The sequence below is a fragment of the Ambystoma mexicanum genome, chromosome 7q, assembly GCF_040938575.1.
Source record: "Ambystoma mexicanum isolate Mex_15411 chromosome 7q, UKY_AmexF1_1, whole genome shotgun sequence".
Lineage (NCBI taxonomy): Eukaryota > Metazoa > Chordata > Amphibia > Caudata > Ambystomatidae > Ambystoma > Ambystoma mexicanum.
The window spans coordinates 881,127,865-881,145,990 of NC_090941.1; the positions used below are offsets into that span (position 1 = coordinate 881,127,865).

Below are 18,126 nucleotides of genomic sequence, written 5' to 3' on the forward strand. Positions count from 1 at the left end.
CCAAAACATGTGTACCATTCCGGCGTTTTCTTCGTCACATTTGGGGCATGATTGTCGTCCTGTCTTTGAATTTGGCTATCATTTGGAGTGTCATATACGCCCTGTGAGTAATATATAATTGTATCTGTTGTAATCTGGCGTTTGACACTTTTTTGTGATATCCCTGGGCACACTCCCACATCCCATCACTCATTGGGGCACCCACTTCATCTTCCCAATCTTGTCTGAGTTGTACCACTTCCTTCCCCACTTTGGTCATCATCATATATTCCAGATATTTTGTGCCCCCCCCCCCTCTGCTATATCATATTGTGTCTATGGTGGCATCCGGTTCATCTGCTAGTATTACTTCAGACCATGTCCCTTTAATTCGCTGCACCACCCTATGATATGTGATGTACTGCCCCGTATGTAACCCCGTTTCCTCCACCAGCCCCTCAAAGTCCCTTATACTCCCCTCTTGCCATATATCACCCATCGTCGCTATCCCCACTGGCTCCCAGTGCTTCCTAATAATTAGTCTTAGTTGCTTTTCTTTACCCGCAAGAGCGACTAATGGAACCTGCGGGGAACACGGGGACGGGCTATCCATTATCTGACAAGCTCTCTGCCATATCTCCCTCCCGATTGTCATCATTCTCAGGCGCCCTTCCATATCCGATTTCGGCAACCACATCATTTTTTTCAGGAAAAATGGGGCGCAGTCCAGTGGAACAGCCTGGATTCAGAGGTCGGCTCCTCAGAGAGCCATTTAGCTAAATATTGTAGTTGACTTGCTATATAATACATTTCATAATTTGGTAGTTTTATACACCCTTTCTCATGTGGGTTTTGTAGCTTCCAATGGGCCACTCTGTTCCTTGTCCCCTGCCAGAGGAATTCCCTGCATATGCTGTTCATCCTAGCAAAGAACCGCCTGGGTATCAAATATGGGATGTTCCCAATCTGCAACAGTCTTGGGAGGACCACCATTTTAAGCATTGCCCCTCGCCCCATCATCGCGAAGGGGAGCTTCACCCAGAACTTCATACATTTTTCAATATTCCGGATAGCTCTCTCAGTGTTGTGTTGATGTTCTGCTTCCACCGTATGATATAGGTCTATCCCAAGATATCGGAACGTGCTGACCTCCCATGGTATCTGCAGGATCGGTAACTGCTCTAGTGGGATCCCTTTATACCTGCATAGTGGAAATACACAAGATTGTTTGGGGGTCACGGCTATGCCTGAAAGCCTTGCAAGTCGCTCCATCACTTCCAGGATATACTGGAGATTTACTTATGGGTAGCGAAGATACAGCAACATATCATCAACGTAAAAGGAAATTAGATACGGTTCCCCTTTTATGGTAATGCCTATCATATACTGCTGCCTCAGGTATTTCGCCAGGGGCTCCAAGGCCAAAATGTACACATGGGGGGACCACGGGCATCCCTGCCTAGTGCCTCTGCTAAATTGCCACCTCTCTGATATAACTGCTCCTGTCTTCACCCTGGCCAGCGGTGCACTATACAGTAGTTTAGCCCATTTGAGATACCCTGACCCTATTCCGTAATTGAGTCGCAATCAGCCATGGCCATTGGAATGAGTCGAAGGCCTTTATTGCATCAATAGAAACTTCTGCCATCTCTCTCGCCTCCCCGTTTGCATGTTCAATAACTCGATGGAGTCGCCTAAGATTGTTGGATATGTTTCTGTTGGGGACATAACCTGTCTGGTCAGGGTGTATTAATTTATTAATGACTCTCCTCATTCTATTCACCAGGACCGGCGTCAATATTTTACTGTCCAGGTTCAACATTGACAGGGGTCTGTAGGAGCCGCACTCATGGCCAGGTTTATTGGGTTTGGGGAGTGGTATGAGGACTCTGGTAGTCTTCCGACTTCATATGCCTCATTTAGCATCTCTAAGAGCGAAGGAAGTACCTCATTTTTGTACATCTTATGAATTCGCTGGGGAGTCCGTCCGACCCCGGGGTCTTACTAGTGGGCAGTTGCCTCACTAACTCTTCCAATTCCTCTAGAGTGATTGGTGCGTCTAGCTCCTCTGCGCTAATCTGCGGCAATCCAATATCCTCCAGTGCTTCTCTAATTTCCTTGCTGTCACTTTCTTCTGCATCTCCGTATAGGATACGGTAATAGTCTGCGAATTCCTGATTAACTCCCTCTTGCGTGTCTACTATACACCCATACTCTTTCGCTGTCGTCCTGATTATTGGTCTGGGAGTCTTGCTTTCGTATAGCCATGCCAGAACTCTCCCTGGTATGCCCCCCTGCATGATGCCTCTCTATGTATTCTTTATAGTTGAGGTTGCATAGCCTTTCCCAACATACCGCGCATTTCTGCTGCAGCCTAAGTATTGCTTCATTATCTCTTTGGTGTTATCTCCCCTTTTCAATGCTATTTATAGCTCCGTTTCCGCTTCTTGTAGTTCAGCCAAGATCCCTCCTTGTAGCCCCTTTGACTTGGCTATAGCTATCCCTCTCACTACTACTTTAAAAGCTTCCCAAAGCGTACCCGCTGACTCCACGCTGCCAGTATTGATCTCAAAGTAGCTAATTACTTCTTCTCTCATGTCCTCCCTAAAAAATATTATCCTTCAACGCCTCTGCTCGGAGGCGCCACATCCGTATCTTCGCTCTCGGGTGCCGGTATTGCCATAATAGCAGCGGCGAATGGTCCGAAAGGACAATCGCTTTATATTCTATCTGCGCTATTTCTGTCATCAGTTCATGTGTGACGAACACATAATCCAGTCTAGTGTGTAGGTTCTGGAAGGCTGAATAGTGCTAATATTGCCTATCCTGTAGATGGTGTGACCTCCATGCATCCTCTAACCCGAAATCCGCTAACAGAGACTGCAATGTCCTGGCCGCTGGGGTGGGTCTGTCTATTTTAGTATCTTATCTATTTATTTTTGGGTTTAGTACGCTACTAAAGTTTCCTCCCCAAATCACCGCCCCCACCCCCAAGATATCACTAAGTTTGCTATATAGGGTTCTCAAGTATGCCACCGTATCCTGATTCGGGGCATGTGTGTTTATAATACATACATCCTCCTGTCTGGCCCGACTGTGGAGTGCATTAACTGAAACGGAACATGCGGTGCGACCCAGCTAATCACCCCTCTGGCATAAGCCGAGTATGCTGCGACCACAACAGTCGCACTCTACTTCTTTCAGACCACCTCCAGTTTTTCTTGCGTTAAGTGAGTCTCTTGTAGCAAGGCTATGTCTGTTTTCTTCCTGAACAAATACATCATAACCTTATTCCTTTTTAAATAGCTATTGAGCCCTTTAACATACCAGGTAACTACTTTATGGTCTCCCATAACTTATCCAGGTCCCACTCTTCCCTCCGCAAATACAGGCCAAGTCTAAGTTCTTCCCTCCTTTCATGTAGGCTCGCTCCCCAATTTAAACATCTCTCAACTACGGCCCCCCTCCCAATATCCCTCACTGCACACATTCCCTTAGCCCCCCCCGACCCTATTCCCAACTGGTGCCCAGCTCCATCCCTGGATCTCAGGCTCTCCCGCATTTGGTCCTATCCCGGGTTGCCGAGATCAGGAACCCAGCAGGGTGATACCGATCTATTGGTATCCTAACTAATCTATTTACGGGGGTATAATAGCGGGTTCCTAGGGGCTCCTGCAATTTACTCTATCTCCTCGCTCTAGTATACTCATCGTGGCCTATGTAGCCGGAGACACAACAGCCTATGCCCTATCTTATATTCAAGTCCCAATGTCTGAGTCCGCTGCACTTTAGGTACCGCAGCCTCTATGTTACTATCTGTGCCGCCTTCCTTCTGGATGCCAGTCTCTGATGGGCAATTCTGCGTGTCCAGCCAATCTGATGCCTCTTCTGGAGTGTTGAAGAACTGTGCCCTGTTTTGGTGGTACACCTTCAATTTCGCAGGGTATATCAGCATGCACTTATACCCTGCTTCCGGCAGCCGTCTTTTCACTGCACCATAGTTCACGCGCCGTCTTTGTACCATCAATGTATAATCCGGGTATGCCGCGATGTTCGCCGATGCCCTTTGCATCGTTCCTTCCTTCCTAAAAAAGTCAAGTATTTTCTCCCTGTCTCGATAGTTCAGGATTTTGGCAATGGTTGGCCTCAGTAGGGCCCCTCGTGGTGGCCTCCGCGTTAAGGCCCTATGTGCCTGTTCCACTGCGAATCCTTAGGTCAACACCCCTCCCGTTATTTCCTGCAGCAGCATAGTTTCGATGAAATCTGTGGGGTTTGATCCCTCTGCTCCTTCCCGTAGTCCCACAATGCATACGTTGTTTCTCTGGGCACGCCCCTCTGCTTCTTCACCCTTATTTTCCAGGTTGCTCACTCGTTGTTCCAAGATGTGAATCTCTGATTTGTGAAATGCGAATGCAGCTGTGTTCGTAGCCATCTTTTTTTCCAATTCCCCCTTGTGTTCTGACGTCTTGCCTGAGGGGATTCACCTCCTCCTGTACTGCACCCACTTCCGTTCTACAAATATTGTGCTGTATATGTCCCTCCTCACTTGGGTCGGGCCAATGTGGTTGTTTTTTCTACTCTGTCACTTGTACTGACCCTGGTCTGGGTTTGCCTTGTGTGTCTGTCTTATCTGTGCCTCCCTGTGGGCACACTGTGACTCTGTAGCGCTCCTGAGTCATTTGTTATGGCCAGTTTACACGTGTTGTGAATTTCATTGATTCCCGTGCTGCGCCAGAGCACCTTTCTTTCATACAGGTGTCAATTTCACCAGCCTAATGTTGTAAGGCCAATTCTCTGCAGTTCAGCGCTGGCGACTATGTAGCACTGCACAGTGTTTATTTATCAGTAGTCCCCGTTGTTCGAGGGATTCTGCTTTACAGCCGCATATCCACGTCTCATCTCAGCTGTTTTGAGATAATGTTTCCATGATCCCCCATTGTTTTGCAAGTCCAGGGCTGCGTAATTTCTTCAATGTTCCAGAGCCGTCTGGCCAAGCAGCCCCTCGGGTATATGTATTTGTGTTACTGCACCTCTGTTTCCATTGGCATTATTGTTGTCCTGAGCATTTTTCCCCCGCACACAGTTCTGTTCGTCCGCAACTCCTGGGCACTTGCTGCACCATGCAATCTCCAGCCGGCTCTTCCTCTTGTCGCTGCAGGCTTGCCCACGCTCCACCGCCGTGTTGCCAACCTCCGTCCACTTTATTACTTCCACCACTTTCCGCTCCTTCCTTAAGCGGGCAGTCTCTGCTTCCATCAGACTTTGGCCGGCTCCGCTTGGTGCATTGCAGCCGTCTTCAGCGCATACATTATGGGCGTTTTTGATGTGTCACAAAGATTATTATTGTCTTTTCATATGTATGATACTGTTGTAGAATGTTCGCTCTCTTGCATCTCACAAGGTCTGGGTGACACACATTGCGAGACGTTAGACCCCAGTCGGCCGACTGAGAATATTTTCTTTGCAATAAACCCTAGTACTTGGAAATCGAACCTTGTGTCTGTTGTATCACTTAGTGTATGATGATTGTGCCTTGTTTCCATATGCAAGGGTCTTTAGGGCCTAGCACTACAACATATTTATATTGGGAGATTTCAACATCTGGTTCGAAAAGGAAAACAAATGCACAGCAAACTCACTCTGCGCACTCCTGGAAACTTTGCACTTCAAGCAAATAGTAAATGGATCCACCCACAATGCCGGACACACCCTGGATGCAATTTTTTGCAGGAAAGGACTATGCACATCTGACCACCTACACCAATGGTATGGAGTAATCAATACTTTATACAATTCTACATCACATCCCAAACCCGCCTACCGGCCGGAAAGAATGTCCTCCATGGCAGCAAGAAAATAAATTGGAATAACGCAGACCTAGAGGCCCTAACAAGCCTTCTAGCCTCAACCATGCCAAGCAAAACAGAACCCACTGAAACATGCGCAGACACAGCAGAAGACACACTCAACACTTGGATTAGCAAGACACCAGCAAAAACATTCAAAGCGACACCAAAAATAATGACAGCAAAATGGTTCACAGATAAACTGAAGAAAAAAAAAAACACAAAATGCAAAGAAAATGGAAATAACACTACAACCGACAAGACAAATAAAATACCAAACACAACTCAAACTATACAAAATCACCAGTCTCAAAGAATAAAAATACTATCACGCCACAAGAATAGAATCGGCAAATAACTCACTGCAGCTCTCATTAAAGAGAGTAAAAACCCTTCTTCCTGCAAGATTTCCATCATCCCGATACAAGCAGTTTGTGACATCACCAACCACCTGAGAGCAAAAATAGAAACAATCCAGGAGACCATCAACATAGTCTGGGCAAATACAACCATGACTGCCGAACCAGAGATACCAGTGGCAAAACGCAGACCACAGTAAAACTCACCTAGAACCAATCACAGAAGAAACATTTGCCACACTGATCAAGGATACCAACCTTGCAGGATCCCCAAGAGACCCCTGCAACCCACACCTGACATCTTCAAAGGAGTCCTCAACCACAGAACCCCGGCGACAATTCCGGAACCTAATGAATCTATCACTCAAAAGAGAAATAGTACTGTTCTCCTTCATATCAGCATACATTAAACCACTGATAAAAAAGGAATCAGAAAGCGCAGAAGACCCGAGCAACTACAAACTGATATCCAGCCTGCCCTACCCAGCAAAGACCCTGGAGAACCATGTGTAAAAAATCCTACTTAGATATGTCCAAAAAAAAAAGGACTACTCGACAGGTCACAAGCTGGCTTCAGATCAATCACAGAAGCGGCACTGCTATCGACATGGGAAAACATGATAATAAACACAGGCGATGATGTCCAATCTGCCCCCATACGATTGGACGTATCAGCGGCATATGACACAATCATATGACACAATCAGCTATGCAACACTAATAAAAAGATTGATGGCATACATCAATCCTCACCAAAGTGCCTTACCTCATTCCTAACAAACCAAACGGAAATAACCTACCTAGCACCGTTCACCTCAATCACCAAAAATATATCCTGTGGAGTCCCACAGGGATCCAGCATCTCTCCTCTGCTTTTCAATGCCTACATGTGCCCACTGATGAAAATCATTCAAACCCACTGATTTGCCACCTACAACTACGCAGACAACACACAACTGATTGTGAAAACAAACAGAATCCAGGAACAAAATAACAGCCTCAACAACAGCCTCACAGACATCTACAATTGGATGACAAACAACCTCAAACTGAACCTGGCAAAAACGAAAATAATGTTCTCACCCGCATGATTCGACAGAGGGAAACCACAACCGGACTGGCCCGCAGGCACGGGAATGCAACCAGAGACTGCTGATGTAGTAAATAACCTAGGAATACTAATGGACAACGGACTATCCCTGGAACCGCAAGTCCATGCAATCTCCCAAAAAAACTTCTACCTCCCAAGACTACTCGGAGGATTACTCCCCAACTGTCCTTCCCTCACAGAACCCTCCCAAACATATCCCTGATACTCACAAGAATTGACTATGCAAACAGCATCTACTTAGTAATGCCGGAAAGACTCACCAAGAAACACCAAAGGGTGCAAAATATGGCAGCCAGGATCCTATTAAGACTGAACAGAAAAGACCATATCACTCCAGCATTGAAAAGCCTACACTGGTTACCAGTAAAAAATGTTTTAAAAAAAACACATCAAATTCAAAGCACTCTGCATCGCCCACAAAGCCTTGCACAGACAAGGAGCTGAATTCCTCCAAGACAAGATTAGCCGGTATTGTCCAGAAAGGAACCTAAGATCCAGCAATGACCTACAAATGGTGGCAAAACATTATGGAAAAAGGAAATTTGGCGGAACTGCGTTCTTTTGTCTAATTGCCAACATCTGAAACACCATGACCTATGAAATTAGAACCACAGAAGACTGCATCAACTTCAGGAAATGACTCAAAATCTGGCTATTCAACAGACAATGACAATGACAATCTTGAAGGGACAACGGCAACAATAACCACACAGACTAACAACTAGAGAGGAGACAAGATGGTCCTAAGAACCACAACATAGAATCTGGTTAGATACCGTCAAGCGGCAAACGTAGAGCCACGCCAAAGGCTCCAACAAACCGACCGACTTACTTACCGATTTCCCCTTCTTGCTCCCCCAATTTAACTGACACCACTACAACAGACCTGGGCTAGCCACACTACACATAAACCAACCAAGAATCAATCCTATGTTCACACCCAGCATCTAGATGATGAAGCAAACATAGAATGAACCACCCCACATAGTAAGTAAAATCATCAACAATGCAATTACACACCGAGACACAGGATAATCCTACAGCTTCAGCCACCCAGGACACTGGACTCCTTATGGACACTATCAAACCAGAGTGCACAACCAATTCCACCACAACCCCACACAACACACCAACACAAAACACTACCACAAAACGAGGCACTGAACCTTGCCCATATGGTTACAACCCACGAGGCCTCCATCACGAACCCCCACATGCAAAACATATTATATTATCACATATCTATTATCACTAACCTCCACAACACCCCCTTTCGTGCAGAGTCACACGAGTGCCTGAAGACTGCCCCTGGTTGGTAGCGGTGCGCCGGTAACAAATCAACATAATCTAACACTTTGAAGCCCTGGGTGGGGGGGGGCAAGCTTCCCACTGACCCCACAGTCAGTATGCTACTGACTAAATCTACAAAGCAACCAGAAGCTGTTAAGCGCTATAGAAGAAACCTTCACATTACATATATCAGCTAAGTGCGATTATCGTGGCCATCAATACCACATATGAACAAGCAGTGCTGCATCTTCCACTCTTCCACCACTCAGCAGCACATAAAGCCCACCGTTTTCACATGATACTACACAAGGTTGAAATGCTCAGTACCATCAAGGGCCCATATTAGTCTATCACAGACAGTTATGATCCCTGCGCCAAGTCTGCTCCTCATCATTAACTGGCAAGTAGTTGCAATGTCTTTTTGATAATCCAGGTAATGAAAATAATAAAAAATACCAAACACACTGAAACAAACATTTCTTTAAATACCAGCAGAGCTTATGAACTAAACTTCATCCCCAACTCCCCACCACAACATGTAAAGGTGAACGTGTATTAGAAAGATATGAATAAGGATGCTTCTCCACACTCCTATACTAAGTGTGTGGTGCACAAGGAGTACACAGAACATCAACAAATGTGTCACAAACACAATCAATTATTGCATGTTGCTATTTAAACACCACAGATCCTGTGAACAGGCTTAAGTCCCTCCATGCTGGTGAGTGGTCAGCTACATCCCTGGTCTTCGGTCCGTGGGCGACCTACAAACACTGCTCATGCATATAGTGGTGGCCCATACGTCGTTGCTGCAATGGCCCATGTGTGATATGAGATATGTGACAATTAAGATGAACTGACCTGGCTCTACAGATCCTCGGATTGTACCAATTACGTTATATATCCTGGTTACTTTGTTGTTGGTGTGGACATGCATTCTGACCTTTCTAAAAGAAGCAGGAAGAAAAGAGTTACAGCATGCAAACACAAATGGAAAACAAAATGTATTCATTGTTTTAGTGAAGTATCTTAAGACATTTAAAGTCAATTGTACAATGCATCATTTGCCATATTACATTGTTCACCCGTTCAGGTTACTGCAACCTAGAGTTCAGCAGGCACCTTAAAAGTAATTTCTCTGCATTTATACTCATCCTTACCAAGAAACATGCCTGTGTCCATTCTCGCTTTCTCAGCCACAACTGTGCCTTTCCTTATTAAAATCATAGACAAAATAGCCTACACCCAAGTACAATCTCATCTTGAACAGAATCATCTACTAGCGGAAAGACAATCAGCCTTCCATCCCAATCACAGTACGGAGACCACCCTCTTGGATTTAAAAAAACCAGATGGACGCTATCAGGGACTCCGGCAAACTGTGTATCCTACTACTCCAAGACCTCTCAGCGGCGTTTGATTTGGTCGACCACGACAAACTATGCCAAACCCTATCCTCAAATTTCCACTTCTCCCAGAAGGCTAACGCCTGGATAGAATCATTCCTTTCCGATCGCACATCAAGAGTCACCCTAGGGGAAGTTGCAGCAGATCCCATCCTGGTACCATTAGGAGTACCGCAAGGATCCTGTCACTCTCCAACTCTATACAATTCCTATACTAAATTACTTTTCGCAGCACTAGATGCTATGGGAGTAATTTACACAAACTTTGCTGATGATACGCAGATACTTATACCCATCACAGGTAATTTGGAACAGGACACGGCCACCATCAACTCCATATAATCTGGATGGCCAATAACAGTCTCTGCCTTAATGGCCATAAAACTGAGATTCTAATAGTTGGATCCCCTTCCGGGCTCAGTAAACTCCCACCAGACCACACCACCATAGTAATCAACGGCACACCCATCACCATATCCCACAAAGTCAAAACACTAGGAGTTCACCTCAACTCTAATCTCACAATGAACAACCACATCAGTGCCCTCGCCTCAACGGCCTAAACTGCCAAACTTATCACCCTAAGCAGACCCCTCCTATCCTCGGATAACTGCCTGACACTTGCGAGAGCCCTCATACTAACAAAAATAGATACTGCAATATTCTATTGCTAGGCACTTCGAAAAAAAAACCTAACCAAACTCCAACTCATAAAATAAAGCCCTCAGAGCAGCACTGGGCATCAATAGAAGAACACAACATAGAAGAGATGCACACTGGCTCCCATTACAAGCAGGAATCCTCCACAAAACACTAAATAGCACCCACACATGCCTCCATGACACTGCCCCCACCTACCTCAATGGATGCATTACACGCAAAGCCTCGTACAGAACTCTCAGATACAACTCCTACACTCAATTACACATTCCACACTTCACCACCACAAGAGCAGGCAACACTAGTTTCCCCACAGCAGCCCCCCGCATCTCAAACTCATTGCCGCCCCATTTGGCCAGTGAAACCTCATTACCAAAATTCAAAAAGCAACTAAAAACCTGGTTGTTCAATAAATACTGAAACTCCAGCACATGTACTCCCACTGAGCTACAACCTACCAAGCTCCACTAGATAACTGCTGTATCATATGACAACCAGTTTAAATATATGTTTGTACCACTCCTGCAAATCATAATGTATGCAACTTTGACTTGTTAACGAAGATATATGTAATCCACATCACGATACTTGTAATCTGCAATTATTCTTGTCTTGCAAAATCAACGAAAACGAAGATATATGTAACCTACGCCGTGATACCCAAGAGTTTGGGCGTGTAATCAAATACAATAAATAAATAAATTAATTCATACATTTGCAGATGCATCTCCATCCATATACAACGAGTCAGTGGTGGCTTGTGGTATTTTTTAATTGAAGGGTCGAAAAGGTTCCCTATGAATATACGGGCACGGCAGCACAGAGAGGGAGACCAATGCGTGTAGGGGATGGGGGATGAACATACCAACAGTTTGGGCTTTTGTGCAGCCATGGGTAAAGTGCTCGCCTAATACTTATTGGCTTTGACAATGCTAGTTTTTAACAGGACTTCATTAAAAGGACTCGCCAGGTGCTTCTAAATCGAGTGGCTGAATGCAGACTTGGTTAAGTAATTTATTACACCAGCAGCGTGTTTACAGCTGCAATTAAGTAATGAAGTCTCAGAAGACTACTTTCAAAAAACATTGGCAAGCACTTTGAGCTCACTTCAATCAAGACTTACCATCAAACGTTGCACTCTAAGAGTTCCCATAAGTGGGTATTTTGGGCTGGGAGGGGCAGGAAATATCCTCTGCCACTTCTATGGCACTCAACATCTCCCCTATCTTCTCTAACTGCTACACTATCACCCACCTCTCGCACAACCTCTGGAAGAAAAAAGCATTAAAAAATAAATTTAAAAAAAAGACATCCTGACCACTAACCTTGACCTACCCATAGCAGACACCCATGTCAGTGCAACTTCCAGACAGGTCATCACTGATATCCTCTTCTCTGTCCCCTCTCCAGATCTATGGACTCCTCGTCCCTACTCTCTTCCCTTTCGCATCCTGTCCCATTTATGGTGGCACCAAATGGGAAGTCCTATTCCGGGCTTCGCATCATCCAGGTTTATAATTAATGTCCATCACACTGGCACCATCTTGGTTCAGGGTACTCAACCCAACCTCCTATTTGACCGCCACCTGCCGTCCCTCATTAACAACCTTTCCACATCTGCTACTACCTTTCACTCGCTCTGCCCTCATCCCTCTGACTGGTGTACCGCTCCTGTGCACCCCTCCTCGGTAAACCTTCAAAAAAGTTGGAGATCTCCTTCATCTAGCCACACTTAACACTTGCACAGCCATCAAAGGCTGCTGACATCTGCCTCCTTCTTGAAGACATTAACCTCGACATCCTTGCTCTTACCGAGATGTGGTTCAATACCAGATCAGTCACTGCTTTTGACTCCCACTAAAGGCAACAAGATCTCCAAGCCTCGCCCTAACCCTGCTGGCGGGGAGGTTGCCCTGATTTTCCCTGAGTGGGTCCTTTCCTCCCTCATACTCACCCAACCTTTCTCTTCCTTTTATAGCCTGGTTTGCAAGATGGTTATATCTCCCTCCTCTCTAACCAGTTCCTCTATCTACAGGCCATCTGGCACAACCACCTCTAAACTCCTCCTCATAGAGGAGTCCAGATGGATGTTGAAATCCTCCATCAAAGCATCCACTCTCTTCCGTGACCTTTGCACCTCACTCTCCCTATCCATTCTCCCTTGCACCTCACTCTCCCTCACCATTTTCCTTTCTGGTCCAACCCACTCGGCTGGACACACTCTTTATGCCTTCATTCCCTCTTATATTTCACTCTCCTCCCCTCTGACCACCCCTCTCTCCTGATCGACCACTCTCTCCTCTCGTCTCCTCTCCTCTGGGTCCTCTGACCACACCTCCTCCAGACCTGCCAACCTCGTTCAAAAACATCCGTCCAATGAAAAGTGTGTCAGCCGCTGCCTTCACATCTACCTTCACCCCACCTATCCCCCCACCACTCCCGCCACTGCAGACTATATCTCCGACTCCGCTCCCAGCAACCTCCATCTGGCCATTACCAACAATCTGGACATCCTTGCCCGAGTGATGAGGATCCGCCTGAAACCTGCTTCCAATCCCAACACCTGGTACGACTCTGAACTTGCAGCCCTGAAACGCAAGTGCAGAGCTGCAGAACGGAAGTAGCAAACCTCTGGCTCACCAGCTGACAAGCTGGACTGTCAACTGCTCCAAAGACAATACAGACTTTCCGTCTGCGCCAAGGCATCGACAACATGGCTGAACTCTTTAAAATCCTCAGGGAACTAGCCATCCCTTTCTCAGTCTCCTCATTAGCCCTCCCATCCCAAGCCCTCTGCAACGCATTGGCCACACATTTTACTACAAAAAGTCAAGGCTTCCTGAGAATCCTTGCGTCCCTCTCCGCTCCCCCTCCATACCATTGTCTCCTATGGTCTCCCACCTTCCTCCCACCTTTCTCTCCTCCTTCTACCTCATCACACCTGATGAGTCACGGAGTTGTCTGCTCCATGAAGGTCTCCTCCAAACAGGTTTCCCCCCTGCTCTATGAACTATTAAGGACAATATTGTCTCTCTTGCTCCTGCATGTGCTGATTTCTGCAATCACTCTTTTGCCACTGGATCTTCCCCTTCCTCCCTCAAGCACTCCCTTGTGTGCCCCCTCTCCTGACAAAAACCTTCAGCAGATGCCACTTGTCCAGCCAACTACCGCCCTATATCTTTCACCCCCTACCTCGGGAAACTCCTGGAGAATCTGGCCTTCCCCCAACTTACCTCACAGAACTTGCACCGTCAATATGGATTTCGAGCATCCAGTGGCATGGAAACTGCTCTTCTGAACACCTGTGAGGAACTGCTCGCATCTCTGAATTCCAACTCTCCAGCTGTCCTCATTCTACTTGACCTTTCCTCTGCTTTTGACACAGTCAACCACTCCATCTTCAAAACGGATATATGATACCTTGTGTATCTCAGAGTGGGCACAAGACTGGCTGACCTACTTCCTCCATGACCGTCCGTCCAAGGTTATTCTAGGCACTTTCTCCTCCTCTTCCTCTTTCTCCACTTGTGGTGTCCCCCAGGGCTCCAACCTCTCTCCCTGGCTTTTTAACACTTACCTTGCTCCACTGGCACACCCAATTTCCACCTTCTCCCCCAACTTCCAGTGTTACTTAGATGACACAACTTTTCAAACTTCCCTCTGACCCTCTGCTTGCTTCTTCCATCATTCTGGACTGCATATCTGCCACCCAGTCCTAGTGCACTTCCAACAATCTTTGCCTTAATGCCATCAAGCCTGAGATCCTTCCCATTGGACTCCTGCTCCCTCTTTCTTCCCCTCACTTTGGCCATCCTCTATGGGCTCATCCCCATCTGCTTCATCTGCATCCGGAAACCTTGGAGTCATCTTCAACTCCTCTCTTCCCTTCCTCCCTCACATTCAGGACCTTGCCAAGAAGTCCCACTTTCCACTCTTCCTTCTCAAAGGAATGTCCCTTTTCTCACTTTCCCCAGAAGCTCAATGTCTCCAGATCTCTGGTTCCCTCTAGGCTAGACTACTGAAATAGCCTTTTCCAAAATCTACCTTCTTTCTCTCTACAACCCCTCCAGCCAATCCAGAATAGGGCAGCAAGACTTATCTGTGGCTTCAAGTCCAGGAACCGCATCTCTCCAGCCCTAAAAACTCCACTGGCTCCCAGTTGCTGCAAGGATCAATTTCAAATCCCTCTGCATCATCCATGAGGCTGCCTTGGGTCGGGAACCATCCTATCTACAACTCGAGCTTCCATCTGTGTCCATCAGACTTCCCGCCTCATGGGGTTTGTCCCCTTCCCCGTTTTCCGACATATCTCATTCACTGGTATCGGCCTGGGAGGGTCCCGACAGTGTGGCTACCCTTTGTCTCCATGCTGTCAGTGGTCCCACTTCTGTCTCCTCCCACCTATTGACAGCCTCATACCATGCTGCTGCCTCAGCGTCAGCCCATTTCAAAAGATTGTTCCACCATACCTCCAGTCTGGGTCCATGGGCTGCTTTCCAGCTCATGGCTATCCTCCTTTTGGCCAGTATGTAGGCCAGGTACTTCAGCTTGCATACGTGTCTCAGGTTGCGAGGTCTGCTGAATCTTCCTATCATGCATGCCCACACGGATTCCACTTCTAGCTTGATTCCCTTATCGGACAATCGCTGCTTGATTTCCCCCCAGAATCTGCCCACCTCCGGGCATGCCCAGAACATGTGGATCATCCCGGCGTCCACCTCCCCGCACTTGGGGCAATTGCTTCCGTGCTCCCAAATTTAGCAATTTTACGGGGAGTCACGTACGCCCTATGGGTGACATAACTGAATCTGCTGCAGCCTCGCATTCCTAGACACCTTTTTATGATATCTCAGGACCCTCTCCCATTGCCCGTCTTGCACAGGCTCTCCCGCTTCCACCTCCCAATCCTGTCTTAATTGGTACGGCTCCTTGCCCACTTTGGACATCACCAGTTCATAGATCCGGGATATTTCATGCACTCCCTCCGAAATATCATACATTGTTTCTATGGCAGTGCCAGGTTCTTCTGTTAGTGTTATTTCAGGCCACCTTTCCTTTGCATGTTTGACTATTCTTGTGTGTGTGTGATGTATTGCCCCATATGAATTCCTGTGTCTTCCGTTAACGTCTGGAAGTCCAGTGCCTTCCCATCTTGCCATATATCTCCCAAGGGCACCAGGCCCACCAGCTCCCAATGCTTGCAGACCCCTTTCTTTAGTTGCTCATCCACCCCGCATAGCGCCACCAGTGGCACCTGTGGGGAGCATGGGGTCGGGCTACCCATAGCGCAGCATGCTTTGCACCATGTATTCCAGCTCAGTTCCAGCAATCTCGGTCGTTCCTGTAGCTCTGCCCTGGATAACCATATCAGTTCTCTTAGAAAGCAAGGGTCACATTCCCCCCTCAGCAGTCTGGACTCTAATGTTTCATCTTCCAACAGCCACCTGGCCACGTATTGTAGCTGCCCCGCCAGGTGGTATATCTTGAAGTTCGGCAGGTTTGTGCCCTCTCTGTCATTTGTGTTCTGTTTCCATAGGGCCACTCTGTTTCTAGAGTTATGCCATAGGAAACCTCTGCATAGGCTGTGGAGTTTAATGAAGAAACGCTTGGCAAACTGAGTGGGATATTTGTGATAAAAAGGAAATAACCTGGGCAGGATCACCATCTTGAGCAAGGCGGCCCTTCCCATCATTGCCAGGGGGAGCTTTGCCCAGAACCCCATGCTGTTATTGATCCCTTCTACTGCCCTTTCCGTATTATATTTGTGCTCGTCTTTGGCCGCATGGTATATATTAATCCCCAGGTATCTGAATGTTTTGGCCTGCCAGGCTATCTGCAAGATGGGTAGGTTTTCTTTTGGGACTCCTCTGTACCTCCCCAGCGGGAACATGCACGATTTTTTTGGGTTTACCGCTATACCTGAAAGGGTCGCATAGCACTCCATCAATTCCAGGACACATTGCACGTTTTCCTCCGGGTACCGCCGGTATAACAGCATATCGTCCGCGTACAATGATATCAGGTGCGGACCTCCCTTACTGTAGACCCCTATTTTTTCGTACTGCTGTCTCAGGCAGATCGCTAATGGTTCTAAGGTTAGGATGCACAGCATCGGGGACCATGGACAGCTCTGTCTCGTGCCTCTGCCTTGTCTGAGATTATCGCTCCCGTTTTTACCTGTGCTATTGGGGAGCTGTACACCATTTTCACCCACCGCAGATACCCTGGGCCTATCCCATATTCTTTCAAGGCCGCCATCATCCATGACCATCTTACTGAGTCGAAGGCTTTCACTGCGTCTAGCGAGACTACTGCTATTTCATCAGGGTCGCCCTCTGACTGTTCGATAATATGGTGGAGTCTTCTGTGGTTATCTGATATGCGACGACCTGGGACATATCCGGTCTGATCAAGGTGGGAAAGTTAGTTTATTACTCACTTAAGTCTGTTCGCCAGCACAGACGTGAGGATTTTACTGTCCTGGTTTAACATGGATAGTGGTCTGTACGACCAACAGTATGTGTTTGGCTTGTCTGATTTGAGGAGTGGGATAATTACCGCCTCTCTCAGGGATTCTGGCAGCCTCCCTTTCTCGAAGGCCTTGTTTAACATAGCTAGTAATGGGGGGAGCACCTCCTACGTCTATACATTTTATAAAACTCGCTGGGGAGCCCGTCTGTCCCATGGGCTTTGCTGGTGGGCAGGTGTATTACCACCACCTCTAATTCCTCTATTGCGATTGGGGCATCCAGGTTCTCTCCGTCTTCCTCACTCAATTTAGGTAGGCGTATGTCTTCTAGTGTCTCCAGAGTTTCCTGCTCCGCTATCTCTCCGGTGTCTTCGTAGAGATGTTTGTAGAATCTAAGGAATCCCTCGTTCACGCTTTCTTGGGTGTTCCAGACCTGGCCCTCCTCCCAGTTATCTCTCTAATTGTGGGTCTTGGCGTCTCATTTTTGTATAACCATGCAAGCAGCCTTCCAGGTTTGTCTCCCCCTGCGTGTTGTCGCACAATATATTTTTTATAATTCAGATTACATAACCTCTGCCAGAGCCCTGCACACGCCTGTTGTAATCGACTCACTAGATTGGCGTCCTCCTGTGAGGTGCCCTCTTTTCATGATTGCTTCCAGTTTCTTTTTGGTCTCTTGTAGTACTCACTCTATATCCCCTTCGAGCCATCTGGATTTGGATATGGCCGCCCCCCCCTTACCACCACCTTAAAGGCCTCCCACAGAGTGCCCTCTGACTCCACACTTCCAGTGTTCTCTTCGAAATACCAGATTATCTCCTGCCTCAGGTCCTCCCGAAATACCATGTCTTTCAATGCCTCCGTTCTAAGCCTCCATGTTGGAATCTTGGCTCTAGGGGGCTGATGCTGCCACACCAGGACCAGAGGGGAGTGGTCCGATAGTATTCTTGCCTTATATTCAGAACCCGTTATTTCCCCAGCAAGTTCCGGGGTGGCAAACATGTAA

The 18,126-nt window shown here is 47.1% G+C and overlaps 1 protein-coding gene across 1 annotated transcript in view; it reads right to left on the bottom strand.

Moving 5' to 3' along the window:
• NAALAD2 (N-acetylated alpha-linked acidic dipeptidase 2) overlaps window positions 1–18,126 on the bottom strand; it is a 1,042,620-nt gene that overhangs the window by 460,582 nt on the left and 563,912 nt on the right. Inside the window, exon 10 of the mRNA XM_069639397.1 lies at window positions 9,447–9,532. Coding sequence (XP_069495498.1) covers window positions 9,447–9,532 — 86 coding nt within the window. The remainder of the gene's footprint in view (window positions 1–9,446; window positions 9,533–18,126) is intronic.